The following is a 26,620-nucleotide window of genomic DNA, read 5'->3' on the forward strand; positions in this document are numbered from 1 at the left end:
TTTTGTTAATGTTTATTTTGCTTGAGCACGCATAGATGTACCTGGCCTGATGTGCACAAATGTAGGCCTATAAAAGTTCCCATTCGGGAATGTCTGATAGTATTGTTTTTCATCACGTCACACAATCAACAGAGTGTTTTACATCCATTGCGAATGACAATAGTTCCTCACTGTATTTGAAAAATCTTTCCAACACTCTCCTTCCCGATAGGCCTGAGTAACCACTGCACCTCGGTGTGCTATAGCAACATATTGCTGATCCCATATCTCCAGAGGAAACATCATCAAATAGGCTACCTGAACACACCTCCCTTGTGCAAATACAGCTGTGTCTGTTCTGAGCTCATTGGCGTGGGAAACAGTGAGCGCCCAGTTGAAACAATGTTGCAAATTTGCTATTGCGAGAGCTCAAGCCAGACCATGAGAGGCAGACAGGCAGAGCATTAAGAGATTAATGCTATGGACTGAACCTGCGTAGCAAATGTGATTTATAGAGGGTATTTATTTTCCTCAGGATATTTTCTTCTTCAAATATAATTTAGGATCTGGTCGGTATATCACATATTTTCAGACAGATCCGAGGGCCGTGTCCACCGAGCATGATCCAATCTGGCTTCCGAGGGTCAACTACTGAATTTTGTATCCGACCTGTTTGGATACCGGGTCGGATCTCGGGTAATCGGGTTTGTGTAGATCTGTGAAGACCTCTATGTCAAACTACAAACAAATGTCATATTTGTACCTACTAGGCTACTTCTCCCCAATGGACGTTCTGTCTGGTAGTTCCCCTTTTGTATAATTTGCTTCTCTACTCGGTGGCTCAACAACCTTTCACTATAACCCAAACACAGCTCCCTCGGTGGCAGCTGTTTACTCAGTGCAAAGGGCCCATATATTATTGTTCACCCATCCCCCACGCCACTATATCTCCCAGAGAGAGAGAGAGAATGCCTCCAGCAGCTCTGACTGCGTTTTAAAGTGCTTTGGGAGGGGGGTGAAAGGTAAAAAGGTCAGAGGTCAGGAACGTCGACCTCAGTCAGACAGACAGCCGCATGTCCGTACAGTAAACACTGGCAGCTGTTTGTGCTAGCGAACCGTGCTTAAAGTTCCCTCGGTTGGAGTTAGGTTTCGCACAGGCGCACATGCGCATTGACGCACACATACAGTCACGGCCTCTAACACACATATACACGTGCTTACACACACCCACACAGCTTTATGTTTGTGAAATTTCTGGAGTTTTATTTTCCCTAACCCATAACCTTAAACCTTAACCCATAACCTTAAACCTAACCCTTAACCTAACCCTAACCTTAACCCCAAAAACCCTAAACCTAAACCTAACCTTAACCCTAAAACCCTAAACCTAAACCTTAAGCTTAAGGATACATACACACACACACACGTACACACTGTTAAGTCTACGTGTTGCAGTTTTAAAGCTAATTTCCTGCAATTCTACCCATTTTGCTATCATATGCTGTCTGGAGGTCGGGGCCCCGGGGCACGTGCCCTGCGTGCCCGTTCGGTAATCCGGCCCTCTGTAGCACCCTATCTTCTTATTGGGAAATGCTTTCTCTCTTGGCTGTGGCGGTGTTTCATTAATATTCTTCATGTAGTTCTGAGGTCTGAGTGTGCCTCAGGAGAGGACTCAGGTCCACTACGTTTGATTAGAATTCAAAGCTCCTCTCTAATTTTGGTAGACTGTAATGTAGTGTACACTGATTGTTTTCTCAAAGCACGTTTTAGATGTGTGTAGTCTGGTGGTGATAAAAGTATATGACGTACAATTTGGCCTTTGAAATATGTTGCAAACAATGTCTTATTAGACTACTGTATATAATAGAAAGACGATTTAATTATGTCTAGGTAATATACAAACTACTTAACTAAAAGCTAGAAAGTTATCATAGAACATTTAAAATGATGGAAAGAGGTTTTTGCGGATGATTTTGCGGATTTTGACTGCATCAGAAAGATATCAGATATTGCAAAAAATGAGAAAATGATAGATTAAGTCATTTTTTCCCCTCTACTTTTCATGGCACGGCACAGCAGTGCATCCTTCCGGACCTCGGCGAAGACCGAATGTGGCTCCAGGGCTAAATTAGTATGACACCCCTGCTTTTGACATATCCCTGGGTTGCTTTACTTGTTTTCTGGTGTTTCAGAGAATACTTTTAGAGTGCCAGTGTAAAGAGGTATCTGTATGCACCTTGTGCCCTGCCATGCTGATACATCATTTATGACATTTCCCATTGGTAGACACAGATGGTAACGCTTTAGTCAGTTACCATGGCTACCACACCCTGCCCGTTCGAGACCAGCTTGTATAAAGACTTGACTGAAAAGGGTGAGGTTACCAAAGGGAGTATGAGGTGATGTGCAAAGTGTAATGGGAGACCATTAAAAACATCAATGGGGTACTCATAGCCTGTATATTATGTACAATTATGCAGTATATTTATGTTTTTCATATACGTACTGTTTATTTAATTTATTTAGTCCTTAGTTACTTCATTATAAACATTTACAGACCTAAAACAGGAGAATATAGGCCTACTAAACTGATACAATTGTTCATTTTTTGTTGCTCAGCTACCAATGACCTAAAATACAATACAAGAAGCCAAAGACAGTTATCTTGTCATTTAAAAGCATAATAATATACACTGAGTGTACAAAACACTAAGAAGACCTTCCTAATATTGAGTTGCACCACCCCCTTTTGCCCTCAGAACAGCCTCAAATCAAATTGAATTGGTCGCATACACATATTTAGCTGATGTTATTGTGGGTGTAGCGAAATGTTTGTGTTCCTAGCGCCAACAGTGCCGTAATATCTAACAATACACAACAAAACACACATATCTAAAAGTAAAAGAATGGAATTAATAAATATAGAAATATTAGGACGAGCAATGTCGGAGTCCGTAGTATATATGTGTGTGTGTGTGAGATGGGATGTAGTGATGCGTTGGGCAGACCGCACAACCCTCTGGAGAGCCTTGCAGTTGCGGACGGTGCAGTTGCCGTACCAGGCAGTGACACAGCCTGACAGGATGCTCTCAATGGTGCGTCTGTAAAAGTTAATGAGGGTCTTAGGGGCCAGGCCAAATTTCTTCAGCCTCCTGAGGTTGGACCATTTAAGATTGTCAGTGATGTGTACGTCGAGGAACTTTAAGCTTCTTACCTTCTCCACTGCGGCCCAGTCGATGTGGATGGGGGCGTGCTCCTTCTGCTGTCTCCTGAAGTCCACGATCAGCTCCTTCATTTTGTTGATGTTGAGGGAGAGGTTATTTTCCTGGCACCACTCCGCCAGGGCCCTCACCTCCTCCCTGTAGGCTGTCTTAATGATTGAGTTGGAGGCGTGCATGGCTACGCAGTCATGGGTGAACAGGGAGAACAGGAGGGGGCTTAGCACGCACCATTGCGGGGCCCCTGTGTTGAGGATCAGCGTATTGGAGGGGTTGTTGCCTACCTTCATCACCTGGGGGCGGGACGTCAGGAAGTCCAGGACCCAGTTGCGCAGGGCGGGGTTCAGACCCAGGGCCCCAAGCTTAATGATGAGCTTGGAGGGTACTATGGTGTTGAAGGTTGAGCTGTAGTCAATGAACAGCATTCTTACATAGGTATTCCTCTTGTCCAGATGGGATAGGGCAGTGTGCAGTGCGATGGCGATTGCATCATCCTTGGATCTATTGGGGCGGGTGATATGATCCTTAACTAACCTCTCAAAGCACTTCATGATTACAGAGGGAGTTTTACGGGGTGATAGTAATTTAGTTCAGTTACCGTCACTTTCTTGGGTACAGGAACAATGGTGGACATATTGAAGCAAGTGGGGACAGCAGACTGGGATAGGAAGAGATTGAATATGTCAGTTAACACTCCAGCCAGCTGGTCTGCGCATGCTCGTTTGGGCATGGACTCTTACAAGATGTCGAAAGCGTTCCACAGTGATGCTGGCCCATGTTAACTCCAATGATGTCCTTTGAGTGGTGGACCATTCTTGATACACACGGGAAACTGTTGAGCGTGAAAAACCCTGTAGCGTTTCTGTTCTTGACACAAACCAGTGCACCTACCATACCCCGTTCAAATGCACTTAAATCTTTTGTCTTGCCCATTCTGAATGTCACAAATACACAATCCATGTCTCATTTGTCTCAAGAATCCTTCTTTAACCTGTCTCCTCCCCTTCATCTAGACTGATTGACATCAATAAGGGATCATAGCTTTCACCTGGTTAGTCTATGTCATGGAAAGAAAAATGTGGGAATAAAAACACATATCTCCAGAAGACAAAATAATCTATATCTAGATGTTTTCTTTTCACTTTTCTTTAGATTGCTCTATTCAGTCCTGCCACCGTCGGTGGCCAATGAGTTGCGCCACAAGCGTCCAGTCCCGGCCAAACGCTACGACAATGTGACCATCCTCTTCAGCGGCATTGTGGGATTCAATACCTTCTGCAGCAAACACGCATCAGCCGAGGGTGCCATCAAGATAGTCAACCTGCTCAACGACGTCTACACCCGATTTGACATCCTGACCGACTCGAGAAAGAACCCCTACGTATACAAGGTTTGAAGGGATGTTTTCTTATTCTTTTTCTCTACTCTTTTATTTACAGATCAAATTAAAACATTGACATTGAATGTGCAACAGTCAGATGCATTGCACCATTATCTCACCTTATACCATGGCATTGTTGAATACTCCTTTCTGATTGGCTTGAAGGGCATTCTAGAGCGTGCATTATTTCCCTATAACGCACTGTATATTTGCACGGTAGAATTCAATGGCTATAGTTCATTTTTACATGTTTTGTTTGAGCTGCTTTAGAAAACAAAAGTCAAATTGAAAACCGTATCAGTATTGTTGATTTCGATTTTCATAATAGCAAGCTAGGACTGATGGTTTGGTTAGCTAAACTAGCAAGTCTGTTTGTTGGACAACACACTACTGAAAGCCAACAGGTATAAGACATTATGAGGGCTATAACATGCTTATGTACAAAATAAATAAAGCATTATACCAATTGGCTTTTGAAAACTGTTACCCATATCTTCTGATATGTACTGTACATCAAAATCTCTTAACCCTCTAGAGTCTAAGCCCTGTCTAAGCCGGTAGCCAATAGAAACGCATTGAATAACAGATTCACTACATGGAACAACAGATAGTCCCCCAAAAAATCTAAAGGAAGTTTGTTCTGAAGTGTCTGTCCTATATCTGAAAGATCAGGAAACTATATAAAAATGTATTTATCCCCTTATTTTAGGCACTAAACTATCTCCATATATACTACCATATTTTATTTTACTGGTACCGGGGATCTTCAGACGAGTCTTGTGTGTGTCCTAGAGAACACCATCGTGTTCGTGAGAGTCTCAGCAGAGGTGTCATATTAGTGTGTAGCCCAAACCATTCGGACGCTACAGACGTTTTCATGAGAAGACAGATTTTCGGGATGTCTCATGGTCTGATAATAAACACCATCTAGCTCTGCCACCTTTCACCGCAGATGCGGAAAAGCAATCTTGGCGGATGCGGTGGATTGAGATGCAGTCCATGCAAAAAACAGGTATCTCTAGCTTAAACAGAAGGATTTTGATGGAGATTTGTTTATGTTAATTAGATTTCCGGGGGCGTGGAAATTGTAGGCTAAGGGTTAAATTACTTTTAGATACTAAACAATGTAATTTTTTTGTATGTCAAGACTTTACAGTATAAAAGCCAGGCTGTATGAAAAATGGAATGTTCTATAAACATTTACATTAAAGATATGCTTTCATTATGTAAATCAAGTCCATTTTAAGCTTCAGTTTATGTTGCAGAATGGTTGGTTGAGATTATATCAACTAAAAAGGGCAATCTGCAGTTGCTGCATCCATTTTTAGACTTTTATATTAATAATATAATATGCCATTTAGCAGACGCTTTTATCCAAAGCGACTTACAGTCATGCATGCATACATTATTGTGTATGGGTGGTCCCGGGGATCGAACCCACTACCTTGGCGTTACAAGCGCCGTGCTCTACCAGCTGAGCTACAGAGGACCAACATATTAAAGTATTTACATTACATATAAAACAAAATATAAAACAGTATATCATATGACATTATTACACCACTACCTATCTACAATACAAAATGTTCAATACCACCATACAACAATATCACAGTGTGTGCGTATGCATGTGTCTATACCCTCGTGTGTGTCTCTTCACAGTCCCTGTTGTTCCATAAGGTGTATTTCTACCAGTTTTTAAAATCTGATTCTACTGCTTGCATCAATTACCCGATGTGGAATAGAGTTCCATGTAGTCATGGCTCTATGTAGTACTGTGCTCCTCCCATAGTCTGTTGATTCTTGAAGAATTTAGCTTACAGATTCCTCAGGAGCTTAGTTCAATTGTCGTACCCCATCAGAATCCAAAATATAAGCTTGTTTTACTCCTTTGTTTGTAAAGAATGTAAATGTGAAAAAATACTGTATAGCCTTAAAACATGGTTAAAACTATAATGTTGCTATAATGGATTGTCACGTTCGCTTAAGGAGGAGGACCAATGCGCAGCGTTGAATGCGTACATATTATTTATTAAACAGATCACCCGATCAAAACAACGAACGAAACGTGAAGTCCTTCGATACACACAAACCAAAAGGAACAAGAAACCACAACACAAAGTGAAAAGACCGATAGTTAAATATGGCTCCCAATCAGAGACAACCAGCTGACACTCGTTGCCTCTGATTGGGAGTCACTCAGGCCAACATAGATATACAAAACATAGACTTACACACCCTGGCTCAACATAACATAGTCCCCAGAGCCAGGGCGTGACAGTACCCCCCCCCAAAGGCGCGGACTCCGGCCGCGCCAAACAACCACAACAGGGGAGGGACCGGGTGGGCACTCCGCCTCGGCGGCGGATCCGGCTCCGGACATGACCCAGGCACGGGTTGTGCTGGACTGACGACGCACACCCCTGGCTTGATGCGTGGAGGAGGAACGGGCCGGACCGGGCTGACGAAGCGCACCCCTGACTTGGTGCGGGGAGCAGGAATGAGCCGGACCGGGCTGACGACGCGCACCACTGACCTGGTGCGGGGAGCTTGGATGGGCCGGACTGGGCTGGCGACGCGCACCACAGACTTGGTGCGGAGAGCAGGAACGGGCCGGACAGGGCTGACGAAACGCACCATAGACTTGGTGCGGAGAGCAGGCACGGGCCGTGCCGGACTGACGACGCACACCACTGGCTTGGTGCGGGAAGCTTGGATGGGCCGGACTGGGCTGGCGACGCGCACCACAGACTTGTTGCGGAGAGCAGGAACGGGCCGTGCCGGACTGACGACGCACACCACTGGCTTGGTGCGGGAAGCTTGGATGGGCCGGACTGGGCTGGCGACGCGCACCACAGACTTGGTGCGGAGAGCAGGAATGGGCCGGACCGGGCTGGCGACGCGCACCACCGACTTGGTACGGAGAGCAGGAACGGGCCGGACAGGGCTGACGACGCGCACCACAGGCTCGGTGCGAGAGGCAGGAACAGGCCGAACCGTACTGGGGACACACGCCACTGGCCCTATGCAGGGATCAGGAACGGGCCGGACCGGACTGGTAATACACCCCAGTACCTCTCGCCGTGCCTCCACACTTTCCCTCTCCTCTGTGACCAGTGGCCCCCTTAACCTGGCGGCCTCCTCTGCACACCCGCTGGACCGCTCCATCGCGGCCTCCGGCTGCCCCGTCGTCCACGTCGTGAGCCCCCCCCTAAAAATTTTCTGGGGTTCTCTCCTTCCCGTGGACCAGGCCTCCCTAGTTCTCGCCAGACTCTCACTCCACTGCTTCAAAGTCCAACCTTTCTGCTCTTCGCTTGGCTGGGCCCAGTTGAGACTCCTACTCCACTGATCCCAGGTCCATCCACTCTCCTCTTCACGCTGCTTGGTCCTGTCTTGGTGGTTTCTTCTGTCACGTTCGCTTAAGGAGGAGGACCAATGCGCAGCGTTGAATGCGTACATATTATTTATTAAACAGATCACCCGATCAAAACAACGAACGAAACGTGAAGTCCTTCGATACACACAAACCAAAAGGAACAAGAAACCACAACACAAAGTGAAAAGACCGATAGTTAAATATGGCTCCCAATCAGAGACAACCAGCTGACACTCGTTGCCTCTGATTGGGAGTCACTCAGGCCAACATAGATATACAAAACATAGACTTACACACCCTGGCTCAACATAACATAGTCCCCAGAGCCAGGGCGTGACATGGATAGTCAGTCCTTGTATCCATAGCTCTGTCCATGAGTTTGAGAGTGGTTACATTTCTCCAGCCCCATCCCTCAGCTGTTTACCAAATCAGTGGCGGTGTGTTTTTGTTCGAACTGCAGATTGCTCCTTTAATAGGAGCACCAATTCAACCTTTTTCGAATGTCGTATTGTCACACAAGTGTGATGTACTGTAGAATTGATTCATTTGGATGTTTCTCTATTCAAAAGCCTCACTGGGTAAACTCCACTTTAAAACCCCATTTTGTTTTCGAGCAAGGTTTTATAGTCGTCGTCACTGGGCACTTTAGGCTTTCAGACAAGAATGTACTTTAAGAAGTCAAACAAACCTTACTACATCCAAGGAAAGGACTTCAGCACTGGGTCACCAAAATAAGTAATATTTACGCTACCATCCTCAATGACTAGGTGGTCCAAGTTGTTATCTGGCTCCGAAGAGCCTTGCATGTCTATAAGCTGACGTAAGTGTTTAAGTGTTTGTGTCGAGATGTTTCAACTGCAGGGCATTTGCCTGAAGTTAAAAGAACTGCCATTATCACGGTCTGCTCCTGAAGGGGTCTGAGTTGGGCTAGATGAGCCCAAAAGGGTAGTGTCTTACTACTGCAAATTGCACTATCATGACAGATTTTGCTCTGTACTGAAAGTGCTTTATCTTGAAAACTTGACTATTGACATGCACACTTTTGAGGATTGTATTAACAGTGGACTTACTAAAAGATTACAATAATGAGTGTAGTATTATTTTAAACACCTCACATCCTTTTAACACAAATACCCACTAACATACAGGTAACTGCCAAAATAAGGAAACACCAACATGAAGTGTCTTAGTAGGGCGTTGGGCCACCACGAGTCGCCAGAACAGCTTCAATGCGCTTTGGCATAGATTCTACAAGTGTCTGGAACTCTATTGGAGGGATGCGATACCATTCTTTCATGAGAAATTCCATCATTTGATGGTGGTGGAAAACACTGTCTCAGGCGCCACTCCAGAATCTCCCATAAGTGTTCAATTGGTTTGAGATATATACAGTGACTTTTTCCACATTTTCCATTTTGAATTTAAAATTGATTAAATTTAGATTTTTTGTCACTGGCCTACGTTATACCCCATAATTTCAAAGTTTTTCCAACCTTTTACAAATTAATAAAAAATGAAAAGCTCCTTTGTTATGACAAGCCTAAATAAATTCAGGATAAAAAATGTGCTTAACATGTCACATAATAAGTTGCATGGACTCACTCTGTGTGCTATAATAGTGTTTAACATGATTTTTGAATGATTGCCTCATCTCTATACCCCACACATACAATTATCTGTAAGGTCCCTCAGTCGAGCAGTGAATTTCAAACACAGATTCAACCACAAAGACCAGGGAGGTTTTCCAATGCCTCGCAAATAAGGGCACCTATTGGTAGATGGGTAGAAAATAAAAAGCAGACATTGAATATTCCTTTGAGCATGATGAAGTTATTAATTATACATTGGATGGTGTATCAATACACCCAGTCACTACAAAAATACATGTGTCCTTCCTAACCGCTCCGGGATTTCACCATGAGGCTAATGGTGATTTTAAAACAGTTACAGAGTTTAATGGTTGTAATATGAGAAAACTGAGAATGGATCAACAACATTTTAGATACTCCACAATATTAACCTAAATGACAGAGTGAAAAGAAGGAAGCCTGTACCGAATAAAAAATATTCCAAAACATGCATCCTGTTTGCAACAAGGCAGTACTGCTAGAAATGTGGCAAAGAAATTAACTTTTTGTCCTGAATACAAAGCGTTATGTTTGGTGCAAATCCAACACAACACATCACTGTGTACCACTCTTTATATTTTCAAGCATGGTGGTGGCTGCATCATGTTGTGGGTATGCTTGTAATTGTTAAGGACATGATAAAAAAGAAATGGAATGGAGCCAAACACAGGCAAAATCCTAGAGGAAAACCTGGTTCCACCAGACACTGGAATATGAATTCACCTTTCAGCAGGACAATAACCTAAAACACAAGGCCAAAACTCTGGAGTTGCTTACCAAGAAGAGAGTGAATGTTCCTGAGTGACAGAGCTACAGTTTTGACTTAAATCTACTTTAAAATCTATGGCAAGACCTGAAAATGGTTGTCTAGCACAGGAGGCTGCTGAGGGGAGAACTGCTCATAATAATGGCCGGAACGGAACAAATGGAATGGCATCAAACACTTGGAAACCATTAACACAAGCCTGTTCTCCATAATTAGAGTGCCATCAACCTCCTGTGTTGTCTAGCAATGATCAACAACCAATTTGACAGAGCTTGAATAATTTTTAAATGAATAAATGGGTAAATGTTGCACAATCCAGGTTTGGAAAGCTCTTAGAAACTTACCCAGAAAGACTCACAGCTGTAATCGCTGCCAAAGGTGCTTCTACAAAGTATTGACTCAGGGGTGTGAATACTTATGTAAATTAGATATTTCTGTATATAATTTTCAATACATTTGCAAACATTTCTAAAAACAGATTTTTGCTTTGTTATTATGGGGTATTGTGTGTAGATTGATGAGGGGGAAAAAATCGATTTAATCCATTTTAGAATAAGGCTGTAACGTAACAAAATGTGTAAAAAGTCAAGGGGTCTGAATACTTTCCGAATGCATATACAGAGACCCCTCTTTCAAAGTCACTGAGAACTCTTCTTCTAGCCATGTTAGCCAAAATAATGGGCAACTAGGCATTTTTATACATGACTGGATGTTTTAATTGCTTAATTAAGTATACTTTGTATCACTCATTTACCTGTATATCCCAATTGATTGGTTAGAGATTTATTTGATGGTTTGTGACCTCAAGTGGCACTTTATTATTTTTATTTAACCAGGCAAGTCAGTTAAGAACAAATTCTTATGTACAATGACGGCCTACACCGGCCAAACCCGGACAACTGTGCGCTGCCCTATGGGACTCCCAATCACGGCCGGTTGTGATACAGCCTGGAATCAAACCAGGGGGTCTGTAGTGACGCCTCAAGCTCTGAGATGCAGTGCTATAGACCACTGCGCCACTCGGGAGTTTGATGAACTATTGAAGTCCAAAGATCCTTTTCATTCTAACGATTTAAATAATATTGTGTGATATCAAATTCTGCATAGTAACCGAAATAGCTCTCTCTACCTATAGGTGGAAACAGTGAGTGATATAAAAGTGTCAAAAATAATATTGTTAAAAATGTCAGTGTTTTCTAGACCTCACGTCCTTTTAACATATAACCACTTACATCACACAGCATTTTCTGATATAACGTTCTGCCTAACAACCAAAATGTCTCTCTTTTTGTAGGTGGAGACAGTGGGTGATAAGTACATGACGGTCAGTGGGCTGCCAGAACCATGTACCCACCACGCTCAGTCTGTCTGTCACCTGGCCCTGGACATGATGGAGATTGCTGGACAGGTCAAAGTGGATGAAGAGCCAGTACAGGTGAGGATGGGATATGTTTCCTTTTTCCAACATTTTGACCAGAATCAATTGAGAAAGGCAGCAAACGTGAAATTCTGGTGCTGGCTGAACCATATCAGCAGCCTTGTCCAGAAACAACCCCTAGGCCCTAGATGAGGGGTGGGCAATAATTTTGGCTTGAGGGCCACATTGGGATTTTGAAATTCAACTGAGGGCCACACAGTTTTTTGAGGACCAATTTGTTTGTTCAAATCAATTTGGGTGCCAGAAAAATTGCAGTTATTTCAAAGTATATAGGGCCATTATCTTTCTACATACTTTCTATCTGGTTTTAGATGTGATCGTTTTTTTAATCCAAAAGGATGCACCGATGTTATGGCCTTTTTATAACCAATCATTAATTCACTAAATTTACTCTAGTAAATTATTGAGTAGTTCAATGAGGTGTTATAGTACAGGTAGGGATGACAATGTTCACGTTGTTGCCCATTAGGCAAGAAAGAGGAACACTGAACTAGACTAATCAATTGTACAAATCCATTGCTCTTAGTCCATGAAGGGGAGTAGCCGAGTGCAGATCATTGGAAGAAAGGATCCTGACCTGTCTGATGGTGGGCAGCTTGGTCAGCAGCATCTGGAAGGCAGGAGAGGGCAACTTCTGCTGGAGGAGCTGCTGGGGTTGCCCATACACAGCAATGACATCATAGTTTCCTCAGGGTTGGAACACAAAATAGATTAGTTGAAAGCCACACTGTCAGGTCTGGGGCAAATGAGCTAATATAGAAAAGGCTTTTCTTTTAAAAATAACTTTTGTAGCCTTCAAATCAGACAACAGGAACTCATAAGAATCAGACTGATTCCAGCCCATATCATAGATCATCTGCCCCCTTACAGAGTCTCTGATACTGTCCCTTGCGGGATATAATAATTAAATACTGTAACGTAGACAATATTTACTGGCATGCAAATGAAAGCTTGACTTGCAATAAACAAAATGTCACATACAATAACTTTTCCCAGTCCCTGCCACTGAAAAACATCTCCACAGCATGATGCTGCCACCACCATGCTTCACAGTAGGGATGGTGCCAGGTTTCCTCCAGACATGACGCTTGGCATTCAGCCCAAAGAGTTTAATCTTGGTTTCATCAGACCAGAGAATCTTGTTTCTCATGGTCTGAGGGTCTTTAGGTGCCTTTTGGCAAACTCCTAGCGGGCTGTCACTTATGTGTATTAAAGTAGTTACAAGTTTTCATTTTGGTCTCATATTCCTAGCACACAATGATTGCATCAAGCTTGTGACTCTACAAACTTGTTAGATGCATTTGCTGTTTGTTTTGGTTGTGTTTCAGATTATTTTGTGCTCAATAGAAATGAATGGTAAATAATGTATTGTGTCATTTTGGAGTAACTTTTATTGTAAATACGAATAGAATAGGTTTCGAAACACTTTACATTAATGTGGATGCTACCATGATATTTGTGCATCTGTAACTTTCTCACTCATGATTATTCACGATTCATTCAGGATTATTCGTAATCATGGTAACATCCACATTAATGTAGAAGTGTTTAGAAACATATTCTATTCTTATTTACAATGAAAGTGACTCAAAAATGACACAATAAATTATTTACACACACAATAATCACAAACAAATCTGAAACACAACTAAAACAAACAGCAAATGATTCCAACAACTTTGTAGTCACAAGCTTGATGTAGTCATGGCATGCTATGAATATGGGACCAAATACTTAACTTTTGACTACTTTAATACACATATACAGTGTAAGTGAATTTGTCACAATACTTTTGGTCCCCTAAAATGTGGGGACTATGTAAAAAAAAAGTGATATAATTTCTAAACGGTTCACCCGATATGGATGAAATACCCTCAAATTAAAGCTGACAGTCTGCACGTTAAACTCATAGTCATTGTATAATTTCAAAGTGCTGGAGTACAGAGCCAAAACAACAACAAAATTGTCAATGTCCCAATACTTTTGGAGCTCACTTCAAACGTAAGAAGTAACGGTAGGCTCCTTAAGAGAACATATTGGGCTAGTGCTACATGTGTTCATTGTTCTGTGAAGATGCCCTCCAGTGTTGTCCGCCACTACTCTCCTGCAGCCACATCTGGAACTCCTAAACAGACAGACAGATAGACAGAGAGACCTGCTCTCGACCCAACAAAAAACGTGTAACAAAATGTTCTATTGTAAATGTAAATGTAAATGTATTGTACATATGATGTCACACTATATAGTCTGATGACATGCTTTCAGATAATCCCCTTGTTTTTGAATAGCCACATACCATTAGTGATCCCCTAGAGTAACTTTAGTGCATCAAGCTTGCTAGCTATCAGTGGTAGAAAATAAATAACCATGCTAGTTATCCAACTAATTGTTTCAATGCACCTTCCAAATGTTTGTTTTTTTACCAATACCATGGTACTGGTGCAAATACCATGGTATTTTCCTGCCATGGTAGTGACCAAAAAAACATGATAGTACCATGGTATTTTTTTCATTGTACTACCATGGCAGGAAAATATCATGGTATTTGCACCAGTGCCATGGTATTTTCCTGCCATGGTAGTGACAAAACATTTTTTTCGTTGTACTAGCTACCATGGTACAAAAATTAACTATGGGAGTACAATGAAAAAAAAAGTAGTGTTGTGCACCCTCTTAAACTTTGGGACCTGGATAGTGTATGGTGAGAAGAATGAATGGATTCTGAAACCTTGAAGATTTAAAATAATTAGTTTATCTGGTGCTTCTTTCTTCAATACAGTTTTCAGTTGACTCTCTCTCATTCAACTGACTAGGCTACTCTTATGCATTTCTAAATAGCCAACATACTGTACTAAAAAACTATTTGTAAAATAGTATTAATTATCATCTTATCTTATAAATACATTTTCATCAATTCTCAACATATCCATAACAACAGCAAGTTACAATGTTTCCCTTTGTTTACACTCTGTGTGTGAACATTCATTGTCGCCATGACTATGACAGGCTATCTTGACTGGCGCTAACTTTAGCTGACGTTATCTTCTATGCTAATGGTATTTTTTTAAATTCATTAAACTATCAAAACATTATAAAAAATAACAATGATATAATGGCACTCCACTTAACTTGGTGTTTCATTTCCTATGCTTATAACTCGCTCACTGTGATGATAACATTTAAAATAATCTGTTTATCTGGTGCTTCTCTCTTCAGTTTTCAGTTGGCTTTCTCATTCAACTGACTCACTGACTCACTGACTAGGCAGGCCGAAACAAGCTACAGTTGTCAGGGCTAAAGTTGTAATGTGGAGATGTGCAAGTTTGTAGATATATGTCTATGTTTGGTTTTGTTAGTCCTGTTAATAAGAAAGTGAGATAAGTAAATAGTAAGGATATGATGCAAGATACTTGATATCACAAATCATAAATCCAGGAAATTATAATCAGATTTCATTCATGAAATCATAAGCATATTTCATTCACAAAATATATCATATTACATAAAAAAAAATTATAAGAATATTGAGATATATTGTCTCTAATTTAATCATCTCTATTTTATCGTCCCGTCTCAGAAATTAGTGAATGATTTATTTTGGTCGCTTTACCCCCTAGTATTTTTAAGCATCAAGTATTTGTCAACTCTTCTTCAAAAAAGCCACCGTCCACATAAGACATTGTAAGAGCTGTAACTTTGATGTTACACAGCAGACTTTTTGTTTAACTGACGGATTGAGTTTGTTATTGTATCAGTGACTCTTGGAGACTTGGCATTGGAAAATCACATCTGGCTAACAAAACATTGTTTATCAGACATATGGCATGGGGTGGAGAGGATCCCAGTTTGGCAGTAGAAACAACCTCCAATCATCTCACTGCCTGAGGTTAAAAATAGGTCCCCATTGCACTTCATCCTAAACATTTAGTGTTCAGCTTGTGTTCTCACTGTTCGAGCACTGAAGGTCTTGAAACCGTAAGGGACACGAGTAGAGCGTCTGCTACATTCACGAGAATGTTTATGGGTTTGTTATTTGATTTAGAGTTGAAATATTTCATCTCATTGTACGTGTCCTTTCACCTTACACATAGTTTTAAATGTAAAAAAAACAACGTAAGGTGACAAACACCAACCGCCAACTGCAGAGGAATTTTAATTCATTACATTATGTAGGCATATGTAAACAAATGACATGTATTTACACTAGTGTAACAATTTCAATCATGGCACCAGTTATTGAAGGTATGTCATGTTCTCTCTTTTCATGAGCTCATCTGGCTAGGCACACAGAGCCAGTGCCACTTTTAAACAGTGTAAAGACTTCTTATTTGTCAAATGAAATGGATCCTCGCGCAATAAGGGGTGGAGGGGGCTGGCACAGTCATATAAATATACTAATATACTCAGACCACGGCAATTTGACTGGTACACTCAATTCCTAATTCTATGGGCACAGTCCCATCAGGGACGGATTACCTAACGGGCACACAGGGCACAGGGTTGGGGGCCCCCTGGAAGTCGGGCCCCCCCTAGATAGCATATGAACACGTTATTAGCCATGGCAAAATGTCTGGAATTGCAGGAGATTATCTTTAAAACTGCAGAATTTCCTCAGCCTCATGGCAAAATGGGTAGAATGACATTAGCTATAAAACTGCACATTTTTCTCTGCACCATAGCAAGTGTGTAGAATTGCAGGACGTTAGCCCCCCCCTTCAAAAAACATTTGCCCACTGGAAGTAGGTGCCCCGGGGCCCCAGATGTGGTAGTCCGGCCCTGAGTCCCATAGAGCTGTAGAGAACTGTAGAGATCCTGAGAAAGCTTGACCTTGTAACACCTCCAAACTAATGTTCCAGAAAAACAATGGTCGCAGTTGTTTCAACCTGCTCACATTTAGACACATGGCAGAGATGTTAAAAACAACAACATTACAGCAGATACATTGTTAAACATTCCATGACCAACGACTAGTTATCTTGTCTCTGGTGTTTATCCATGTCTTTGTGGAACACAAATCATCAACCCTGTCTATTGTTTAACGTTGGCTTAACATTTGGTTACAAAGATGTAAATGTCATTGTGGGTGTATCGGCCTCGTATGTAAACAGTACATTTACTATAGACAGTCGGTTCCAAAATGGTTAGCTATATGGAAGTTATAATGGTAGGAATGTTGTGTGAATTATCTGATGCATAATGGGTTATTACATGGCAGGTGATCAGCCACTGAAAAGTCCAAACAGCTTGATGAAGTCGATAGATTCATGCACACTGTTCAGCATGTGCCAATATTATGGGAATCCAGGGATTTAAAAAAAGTTTTTTTAAACAGAGGTTAATCCCGCTCTTCCTTTAGTATGTTTCATGCTTTATTAGACAGACATAAAACAGATGGTGGGACACAGGCAGGTAGGGTTGAAATGGGGATCAAACCCTGGTCTCCAGTGGGGCGGCATGTACATATGCTGTCCAGGAGTGTTACTTACTCGACCGTGGCTCTGTATGGGAAACCCCGTTTTCTTGAGCATCCCCTTCTCTCTCTAGATAACCATTGGGATCCACACAGGAGAGGTGGTAACTGGGGTCATAGGTCAAAGGATGCCCCGCTACTGCCTGTTTGGAAATACTGTCAACCTCACCAGCCGTACAGAAACCACAGGAGAGAAGGGAAAAATCAACATTTCAGAATATACTTACAGGTAAGGATAATAATGGCTTTATTTAGATGAATGAGACATTGCTGTGAAGTGCTGATCCATTCTTTGTAAGATCGTACATGGCATGGTATATTACTGTTGCTGATCCTGTCCTTCAACCTCTCCGTATGTGTGTGTGTCTTGGGGGTTGGGCAAAAAAAAAAAAAACGTCTTCTTCTTTTGAAGCAGCCTTTGGAAACAACAAATTGTTGAATTCTGTGAAAATGTGGGAAATACCTTTGATTTCAGGTGTTTGCAGTCGGCAGAGAATGCTGACCCCCAGTTTCATTTGGAGTACCGAGGACCCATCACCATGAAAGGCAAGAAGGAGCCCATGAATGTGTACTTTCTGTCTCGCAAAAGTACTGAAAGCGACGTTTGATCATAAAAGTTTTCCCCTTTCCCCAGTGGGCAAAATGCATAAAGGTGTAATTTTTGGGTTCTAATTTGTTTTTTGGGGGTTGAAGAGATGTCAGATAACCAAATTAGAACCAAGAGAAGATGTCATTTTCTGGTCGCTAAAAATACATTTTACAATCAGTATAAAACCGGGCCATAACCTATGCCTGACCAATTTTGCTCACTGGGTCACTTGTCAGTTTCAAGAAGCTGCTGTATCTGAAGACATAACCATTTTACGATCTAGAAATATACCTTGTTCTCTCCTTCACCAACAGTTATTTTTATTGTTGGTATGTATGTTTGTTTCAAGTGACAAATAAGGTCGATTATAGGTTTAATTTAGTATGATATGACACAGATGAAGAACCTATTTTTATGGATAAACTGTAGGTACGGGCATGTATTGTAATCCAATGTTCTGTATTTTTTTTCTCTATCCATTCCAGCATTTGAAGTAGTATTTTACCCTCAAGGTATTCTGTATTCTATGTATTTATTCACTAATGTTGTATCTGTGCACTGATTTTATTTATTATTTTAATTTGTGGTATAATATACATGTATAGGCCAAAATGTATAGGCCAAATCATAATCTCAACTGTGAATTCCATATTCTGTAGGACACACTGAACGTTTGGTATAATGTATTAAACACATGAAAGATTTCACTTAACCATCCAAATAAATTTTAACACCAATATGCAGTGTTGTGGAGTAGTGAACTACATGTAGTTCAACTAGTAATTTAAGTACATTTTGCAGTAGCTATGTGGTAGATGTACTCAATTTAAATCTAGGTCCTGTTTTCAGTAATTAATGACTTTCTTTGCCATGTAGTGCTGTAGCTAACTACTGGAACTAAACACTACTCTTTTTGCAAAAATAAAATAAAATATGGGTGAAGTAGGCAATCATTTCCTTTCTTTCTTTTTGTAGTCTATGACATTTCAGATTTACATATCATAATTTTCACGATTTGGATGTAGAGAACTACTTTTTCAAAGAGACTTTAGTTAAGTAAACTATATTTTTCTTAAGGGTAGCTTTAGTGTAGCTTAACTTCTTCCAGTGTGAAGTAATTGGTGGCTTGGTAAACTATTGGTAGCTTGGTAAACTATATTTTCAGAGTAGCTTCCCGAACACTGCCAATACATTGTTCTGGAAGTAACATTTATTTTGAACTGCACTCACCCAAAAAATCGTGTTAATGTGCAAGTGCCTCACAACGTGGCATGCTATTGCGCAGGAGAAGACTATTGTTTTTGCCTACATTAATTCACTGTTTGTTTCATTGATGATTTTTATTGAATAAAAAGAGGCTACCAGATCTGTGGTATTGTATATTTGTTAGTTTTTTATTCCTTATTTCCACGCTGGCATGTAATGGGGATTGTTGGTAGCCTGGTGGAACCAGCAGAGATCGGGCTGCTTCCACCAGGCTAGATAGTTGGGACAATAATAGGAGAAATGTATCAAATATTTGAATAGGGGTAGACTGCCAAGGAATACGTGAGGCAAGAGGTAATTCTACTGTACATACACTACTGTACCAACTGAGCAGAGGAATTAGAAAACAGTTCATGCATTTTGAACAAAGTCACTGTTCGCAACTGAAATAGTCAACCTTGCAGAGGCAGAGGAAGTCATCCTTGGTTAATGCGCCCTCAAGCGGCCAGTTGTAGAACTGTTGATACTTACTGACAGATCAGAGCCTTCACTCCATAGCTTTAATTTGTTGAAATAACAGAGTACACAAAAAAGGAAATACATTTTTACATCCTCAATGATTTTCTTTTCTTTCTATCCTAGTATTGAGGTACATATCATATAGATATCTACACACATCAATACAAATGAAAACTCAGGTACATAATCAATCAGACAACAAAATAAATTAAAGCTAGCCATATCCTATAAAATAAATCTAATCTAATTTTATTGGTTGTGTACACATATTCTGCAGATGTTATCGCAGGTGTGGTGAAATGCTTATGTCTCTAGCTCCAACAGTGCAGGAATACCTAACAATACACACAAAAAATAAGGTTGTGTATGCACCTACTGTGTATTTCATTTTCTCCAAAGTGAGACTTTGTAACATGCTATTAACCCATTGATTGTAAGATGGTGGGTTTGGCTTTTTCCAGTGTTCCATGTTTCTGGCAATCAGACAGACATATGCCAAGGCATTTGTTTCTGCCTTTGCTATTCCTGGACTACCAGAGATTGTCCCAAAGATAGCTATCAGTGGGTCATGACTTATACAGTAAGTACCTGTGTTATATATGATAGTGCATAAAAAATAGCATCCCAATAGTCTGCTATATGTGCAAACCAAAACATATGCGCAGGAGTTGCAGTGGTATGCTGGCATCTTCGACATTAAGGGGTCAACTTGGGAGTAGAATTTAGCCAGTTTGGCATTAGTATAGTGACTTCTTTGTATCACTTTGAAGTGTGTAATAACATGCCTGGTACAGTGCATTCGGAAAGTATTCAGACCGCTTGACTTTTTCCACATTTTGTTACGTTACAGCCTTATTCTAAAATGGATTCAATTGTTTTGTTTTTCCCCTCAATAATCTACACACACAAAAAAACTGAAATATCACATTTATATAAGTATTCAGAACCTTTACTCAGAACTTTGTTGAAGTACATTTGGCTGTGATTACAGCCTCAAGTATTCTTGGGTATGACGCTACAAGCTTGGCACACCTGTATTTGGGGAGTTTCTCCCATTCTTCTCTGAAGATCCTCTCAAGATCTGTCAGGTTGGATGAGGAGAGTCGCTGCACAGCTATTTCCAGGTCTCTCCAGAGATGTTAGATTTGGTTCAAGTCCGGGCTCTGGCTGGGCCACTCAAGGACATTCAGATACTTGACCCGAAGCCACTCCTGCATTGTCTTGGCTGTGTGCTTAGGGTTGTTGTCCTGTTGGAAGGTAAACCTTCACTCCAGTCTGAGGTTCTGAGCGCTCTGGAGCAGATTTTCATCAAGGATCTCTCGGAAGGATAGAACAGCAGCCTCTGGTAAGTCAAGGGGTGGCAGTCTATGTATATTTGTAAACAACAGCTGGTGCACGATATCTCGTGGTTTTGCTCGCCTGAGGTAGAGTATCTCACGATAAGCTGTAGACCACACTATCTACCAAGAGAGTTTTCATCTATATTCTTTGTAGCTGTCTATTTACCACCACAAACCGATGCTGGCACTAACACCGCACTCAATGAACTGTATACGGCCATAAGCAAACAGGAAAACGCTCATCCAGAGGCGGCGCTCCTAGTGGACGGGGACTTTAATGCAGGGAAACTTAAATCCATTTTACCTCATTTCTACCAGCATGTTAAATGTGCAACCAGAGGGGAAAAAAACTCTAGACCACCTTTACTCCACACACAGAGACACAAACAAAGCTCTCCCTTGCCCTCCATTTGGCAAATCTGATAATAATTATATCCTCCTGATTCCTGCTTACAAGCAAAAACTAAAGCAGGAAGCACCAGTGACTCGGTCAATAAAAAAGTTGTCAGATGAAGCAGATGCTAAGCTACAGGACTGTTTTGCTAGCACAGACTGGAATATGTTCCGGGATTCTTCTGGTGGCATTGAGGAGTACACCACATCAGTCACTGGCTTCATCAATAAGTGCATTGATGACATCGTCCCCACAGTGAATGTACGTACATACCCCAACCAGAAGCCATGGATTACAGGCAACATCCTCACTGAGCTAAAGGGTAGAGCTGCCGCTTTCTCTAACCCGGAAGCTTATAAGAAATCCCGCTATGCCCTCTGATGAACCATCAAACAGGCAAAAAGTCAATACAGGACTAAGATCGAATCGTGCTACACAGGCTCTGACGCTCGTCGGATGTGGCAGGGCTTGCAAATTATTACAGACTACAAAGGGAAGCACAGCCGCGAGCTGTGCAGTGACACGAGCCTACCAGATGAGCTAAATTACATCTATGCTTGCTTCGAGGCAAATAACACTGAAACATGCATGAGAGTATCAGCTGTTCCGGACGACTGTGTGATCACACTCTCCGTAGCTGATGTGAGTAAGACCTTTAAACAGGTCAACATTCAAAAGGCCGCAGGGCCAAACGGATTACCAGGACGTGTACTCCGAGCATGCGCTGACCAACTGGCAAGTGTCTGTAATACCAACATGTTTCAAGCAGACCACCATAGTCCCTGTGCCCAAGAACACTAAGGTAACCTGCCTAAATGACTACCGACCCAGAGCACTCACGTCTGTAGCCATGAAGTGCTTTGTAAGGCTAGTCATGGCTCACATCAACACCATTATCCAACAAACCCTAGACCCACTCCAATTTGCATACCGCCCCAACAGATCCACAGATGATGCAATCTCTATTGCGCTCCACACTGCCCTTTCACACCTGGACAAAAGGAACACCTATTTGAGAATGCTATTCATTGACTACAGCTCAACGTTCAACACCATAGTGCCCTCAAAGCTCATCACTAAGCTAAGGATCCTGGGACTAAACACCTACCCCTGCAACTGGATCCTGGACTTCCTGACGGGCCGCCCCCAGGTGGTAAGGGTAGGTAACATCACATCCGCCACGCTGATCCTCAACACGGGGGCCCCTCAGGGGTGCGTGCTCAGTCCCCTCCTGTACTCCCTGTTCACGCATGACTGCATGGCCAGGCATGACTCCAACACCATCCTTAAGTTTGCCGATGACACAACAGTAGTAGGCCTGATCACCGACAACGACGAGACAGCCTATAGGGAGGAGGTCAGAGACCTGGCCATGTGGTGCCAGGACAACAACCTCTCCCTCAACGTGATCAAGACAAAGGAGATAATTGTAGACTACAGGAAAAAGAAGAGGACCGATCACGCCAAGTCTAGGTCCAAGAGGCTTCTTTTACACTGCTGCTACTCTCTGTTTATTATCAATGCATAGTCATTTTAATAACTCTACCAACATGTACATATTACCACAATTACCTCGACTAACCGGTGCCCCGGCACATTGACTCGGTACCGGTACCCCCTGTGTATAGCCTTGCTATTGTTATTTTTACTGCTGCTCTTTAATTATTTGTTACTTTTATTTCGTATTATTTTATATTGTATTTTTTTGTGATTTTTTTGTGGTATTGTTTCTTAAAACTGCATTGTTGGTTAAGGGCTTGTAAGTAAGCATTTCACTGTATGGTCTACACCTGTTGTATTCGGCGCATGTGACAAATACAATTTGATTTGATTTGATTTGACTTTGCTCCGTTCATCTTTCCCTCAACCTCACTAGTCTCCCAGTCCCTGCTACTGAAAAACATCCCCACAGCATGATGCTGCCACCACCATGCTTCACCGTAGGGATGGTGCCAGGTTTCATCCAGACGTGATGCTTGGCATTCAGGCCAAAGAGTTCAATCTTGGTTTAATCAGACCAGAGAATCTTGTTTGTCATGGTCTGAGAGTCCTTTTGTCCAACTCCAAGCGGGCTGTCATGTTTCTTTTACTGAGGAGTGGCTTCCGTCTGGCCACTCTACCATAGAGGCCTGATTGGTGGAGTGCTGCAGAGATGGTTGTCCTTCTGGAAGGAACTCTGAAGCTCTGTCAGAGTGACCATCGGGTTCTTGGTCACCTCCCCCGATTGCTCAGTTTGGCTGGGCAGCCAGCTCTAGGAAGAGTTTAAGTGGTTTCAAACTTCTTCCATTTAAGAACGATGGAGGCCACTGTGTTCTTGGGGACCTTCAATGCTGCAGACATTTTTTGGTACCCTTCCCCAGATCTGTGCCTCGACACAATCCTGATCTCGGAGCTCTACGGACAATTCCTTCGACCTCATGGCTTGGTTTTTGCTCTGACATGCACTGTCAACTGTGGAACCTTATATAGACAGGTGTGTCCCTTTCCAAATCCTGTCCCATCAATTGAATTTACGACAGGTGGACTCCAATCAAGTTGTAGAAACATGGCATGGATGATCAGTGGAAACAGGATACACCTGAGCTCAATTTCGAGTCTCATAGCAAAGGGTCTGAATGCTTTTGTAAATACGTTTTTTTTTAAAAATGCTTTCGCTTTGTCATTATGGGGTATTGTGTGTAGATTGATGAGGAAAACATTTAATTTAATCAATTTTAGAATAAGGCTGAAACAGAACAAAATGTAGAGAAAGTCAAGGGGTCTGAATACTTTCCGAATGCACTGTACATATAGAAATAGAGGGGCCTTTCTGAAAGGGGTCACATATTTTAGCCCTGCTGATGTGTGACTCAGGTTGTGACCCTGAAGTTGAGTATCTGATGTTATCCATTAGCAAGTAAAGAGAGCCTGAGTGGTCTCTCAGTCTCAGTCATATTGCTTAGCCTTTAGCCTAGCAGGTTAAGTTTCTCTTCTTTAGAGGATGCACATCAAGATGGCAGGCCCGAATTCCAAATAGGAATACTTTTATAGTGTAACTCAGGCTATGATTCATTCCGATCGTGCCTTGTCGACAATGAACCCTTTAAAGAAAATGTTCCCGCATTTGCAGAGACCACATTCACGGTCAATTCTGCATATGTTGGCACAATCGGAAAATTCACACTTCTGAGTTATCTCGTTGTAGGTTATCATGGGAGTAATTTGTTCACTTAAAAGAAAATAGAAACCAGCACACTGTTCTTGCTAGTATGGCTTATTTTATTCAAGTTTAGCCTACGTGGCGTCCTCTTGACCTTTCTTCTGAGCTTTTTGATGTGCCGTGCTCAAATGCAATTGGATGCTTGATATCAAATCATTTGTAATGTCTCAAGTTTTGAGGGAGCGTGCAATTGGCATGCTGATTACAGGAATGTCCACCAGAGCTGTTGCCAGAGAATTGAATGTTCATTTCTTTACCATAATGTCGTTTTAGGGAATTTGGCAGTATGTCCAACCAGCCTCACAACCGCAGACCACGTGTATGGCGTCGTGTGGGCGAGCGGTTTGCTGATGTCAAATTGATAAGGACCACCCATACACAAAAATGTATGCACGCATGACTGTAAGTCGCTTTGGATAAAAGCGTCTGCTAAATGGCATATTATTATTATTATTATTATTATAAGATAATAAGATCCAGAGGCCCATTGTGAGGCCCATTTTTTAAAGGTATCTGTGACCAACAGATGCATTTCTGTATGCCCAGTCATGTGAAATCCATAGATTAGGGCCTAATGAATTTATTTAAATTGACTGATTTCTTCATATGAACTGTAACTGTAATCTTTGAAATTGCTGCATGTTGCGTTTATATTTTTGTTCAGTATATAATGATATACATATAACCAAACATATAATGATTTGACTCCTTTCTGAAAGTTAGTCCCACACATTTTCAATTTTCAATTGCTCATCTCTCACTTTAGACCCCTTTCAGCACAAATAACCAACAGACCCTAAAAGAGTGTGTGAGAGAGAGAGAGAGAGAGCGAGAGAGAGAGAGAGAGAGAGAGAGAGAGAGAGAGAGAGAGAGAGTAGGAGACAGAAACAGAGAGAGAGAGAGAGAGAGAGAGAGAGAGAGAGAGAGAGAGAGAGAGAAGTGGGGCAGGGAAGAGGCAAGATCTGCTTTTCAGATCTAAAAGAGAGCGAGAGAGTGAGAAAGTGGGGTTTGGAGACACACACACACACACATAATTGTAACTAATATCTGATGTTTGTTTTTCAGAGGTTGTGATCAGATGATTCCCAGGTGTTAAATTACTGAGCTCTGCTACTACTACTCTACTACTACTACTACTACTAATACTACTACTACTACTACTACTACTGCTGCTGCTGCTGCTGCTGCTGCTACTACTACTACTACTACTACAACTACAACTACAACTACTACTACTACTACTACTACTACTATTACTACTTGTCTACTACTACTACTACTACTACTTCTAGTAGGAGTAGGAGCAGCAGCAGTACTGCTCTACTAAATAGATGGAAATCAGTGACTAATTTTTTATAACAAAGGAACTATCCTGTACATCCGAAGCACAGCCCTTGTAAACAGATCTGCAACCACAAATAACTATGTGATAGTAAAGGGCAAAGGATGTCGGAACAATACCCTTGCATATTGTATGATCATTGAAGGGACAACTCCCATTATATCCAATCACAGCTATTGGCACTACACAGTGGTGACTTGTGTAGCCTTGAGGAAATAGCAGTCCGCTCCACCGGTGCCCAGTCCAGCTCCGGTCAGCGGCTCCAGTCCAGACCATGATGTCAGCCCCTCTCCAGGTTCGGGGTCTCCCACACCAGGGTCCAGACTGGGCCTGGCGTATCGTGGGAGGAAGGAGAGGGGAAGCAACGCGCCGAGGTCTAGACCAGACCAGGGGCGAAACAGGGAGGCGAAGAGTGAGAGGTCGTCACGCCCTGAGCCGGATACGCCTCCGAGGCGGAATGCCCACCCGGCCCCTACCCTGTTATGTTTATGTTGTGCGGTCGGAGTCCGCACCTTTGGGGGGGGTACTGTCACGCCCTGACTCAGGGGACGCTTATCTGTTGAGTCAGGGTGTGTATATTCTATGTTGTGTAGTTCTATGTTTTCTATCTAGTATGGGTATTTCTATGTTGGCCGGTGTGGTTCCCAATCAGAGGCAGCTGTCGCTCGTTGTCTCTGATTGGGGACCATACTTAGGCAGCCTATTGGCACTATTGAGTTGTGGGATCTTGTTCCGTATAAGGTATGTTGTTTGTGTCTACCTTGGACTTCACGTT

At 42.0% G+C, this 26,620-nt stretch overlaps 1 protein-coding gene across 1 annotated transcript; it reads left to right on the forward strand.

The window, feature by feature from the left end:
- Window positions 1–2,295: 2,295 nt before the first annotated feature.
- On the forward strand, window positions 2,296–19,211 carry LOC311112513 (guanylate cyclase soluble subunit beta-1-like; the record flags this gene model as incomplete). Its single annotated transcript, XM_084155645.1, has 5 exons — window positions 2,296–2,378; window positions 4,350–4,587; window positions 11,643–11,783; window positions 17,331–17,485; window positions 17,732–19,211. The coding sequence occupies 5 exons, from the start codon at window positions 2,296–2,298 to the stop codon at window positions 17,862–17,864; spliced, it is 750 nt and encodes a 249-aa protein (XP_084011771.1). The 3' UTR covers window positions 17,865–19,211.
- Window positions 19,212–26,620: the final 7,409 nt, after the last annotated feature.

Source organism: Coregonus lavaretus (assembly GCF_964263955.1).
Source record: "Coregonus lavaretus genome assembly, chromosome: 38".
Taxonomy (NCBI): Eukaryota; Metazoa; Chordata; class Actinopteri; order Salmoniformes; family Salmonidae; genus Coregonus; species Coregonus lavaretus.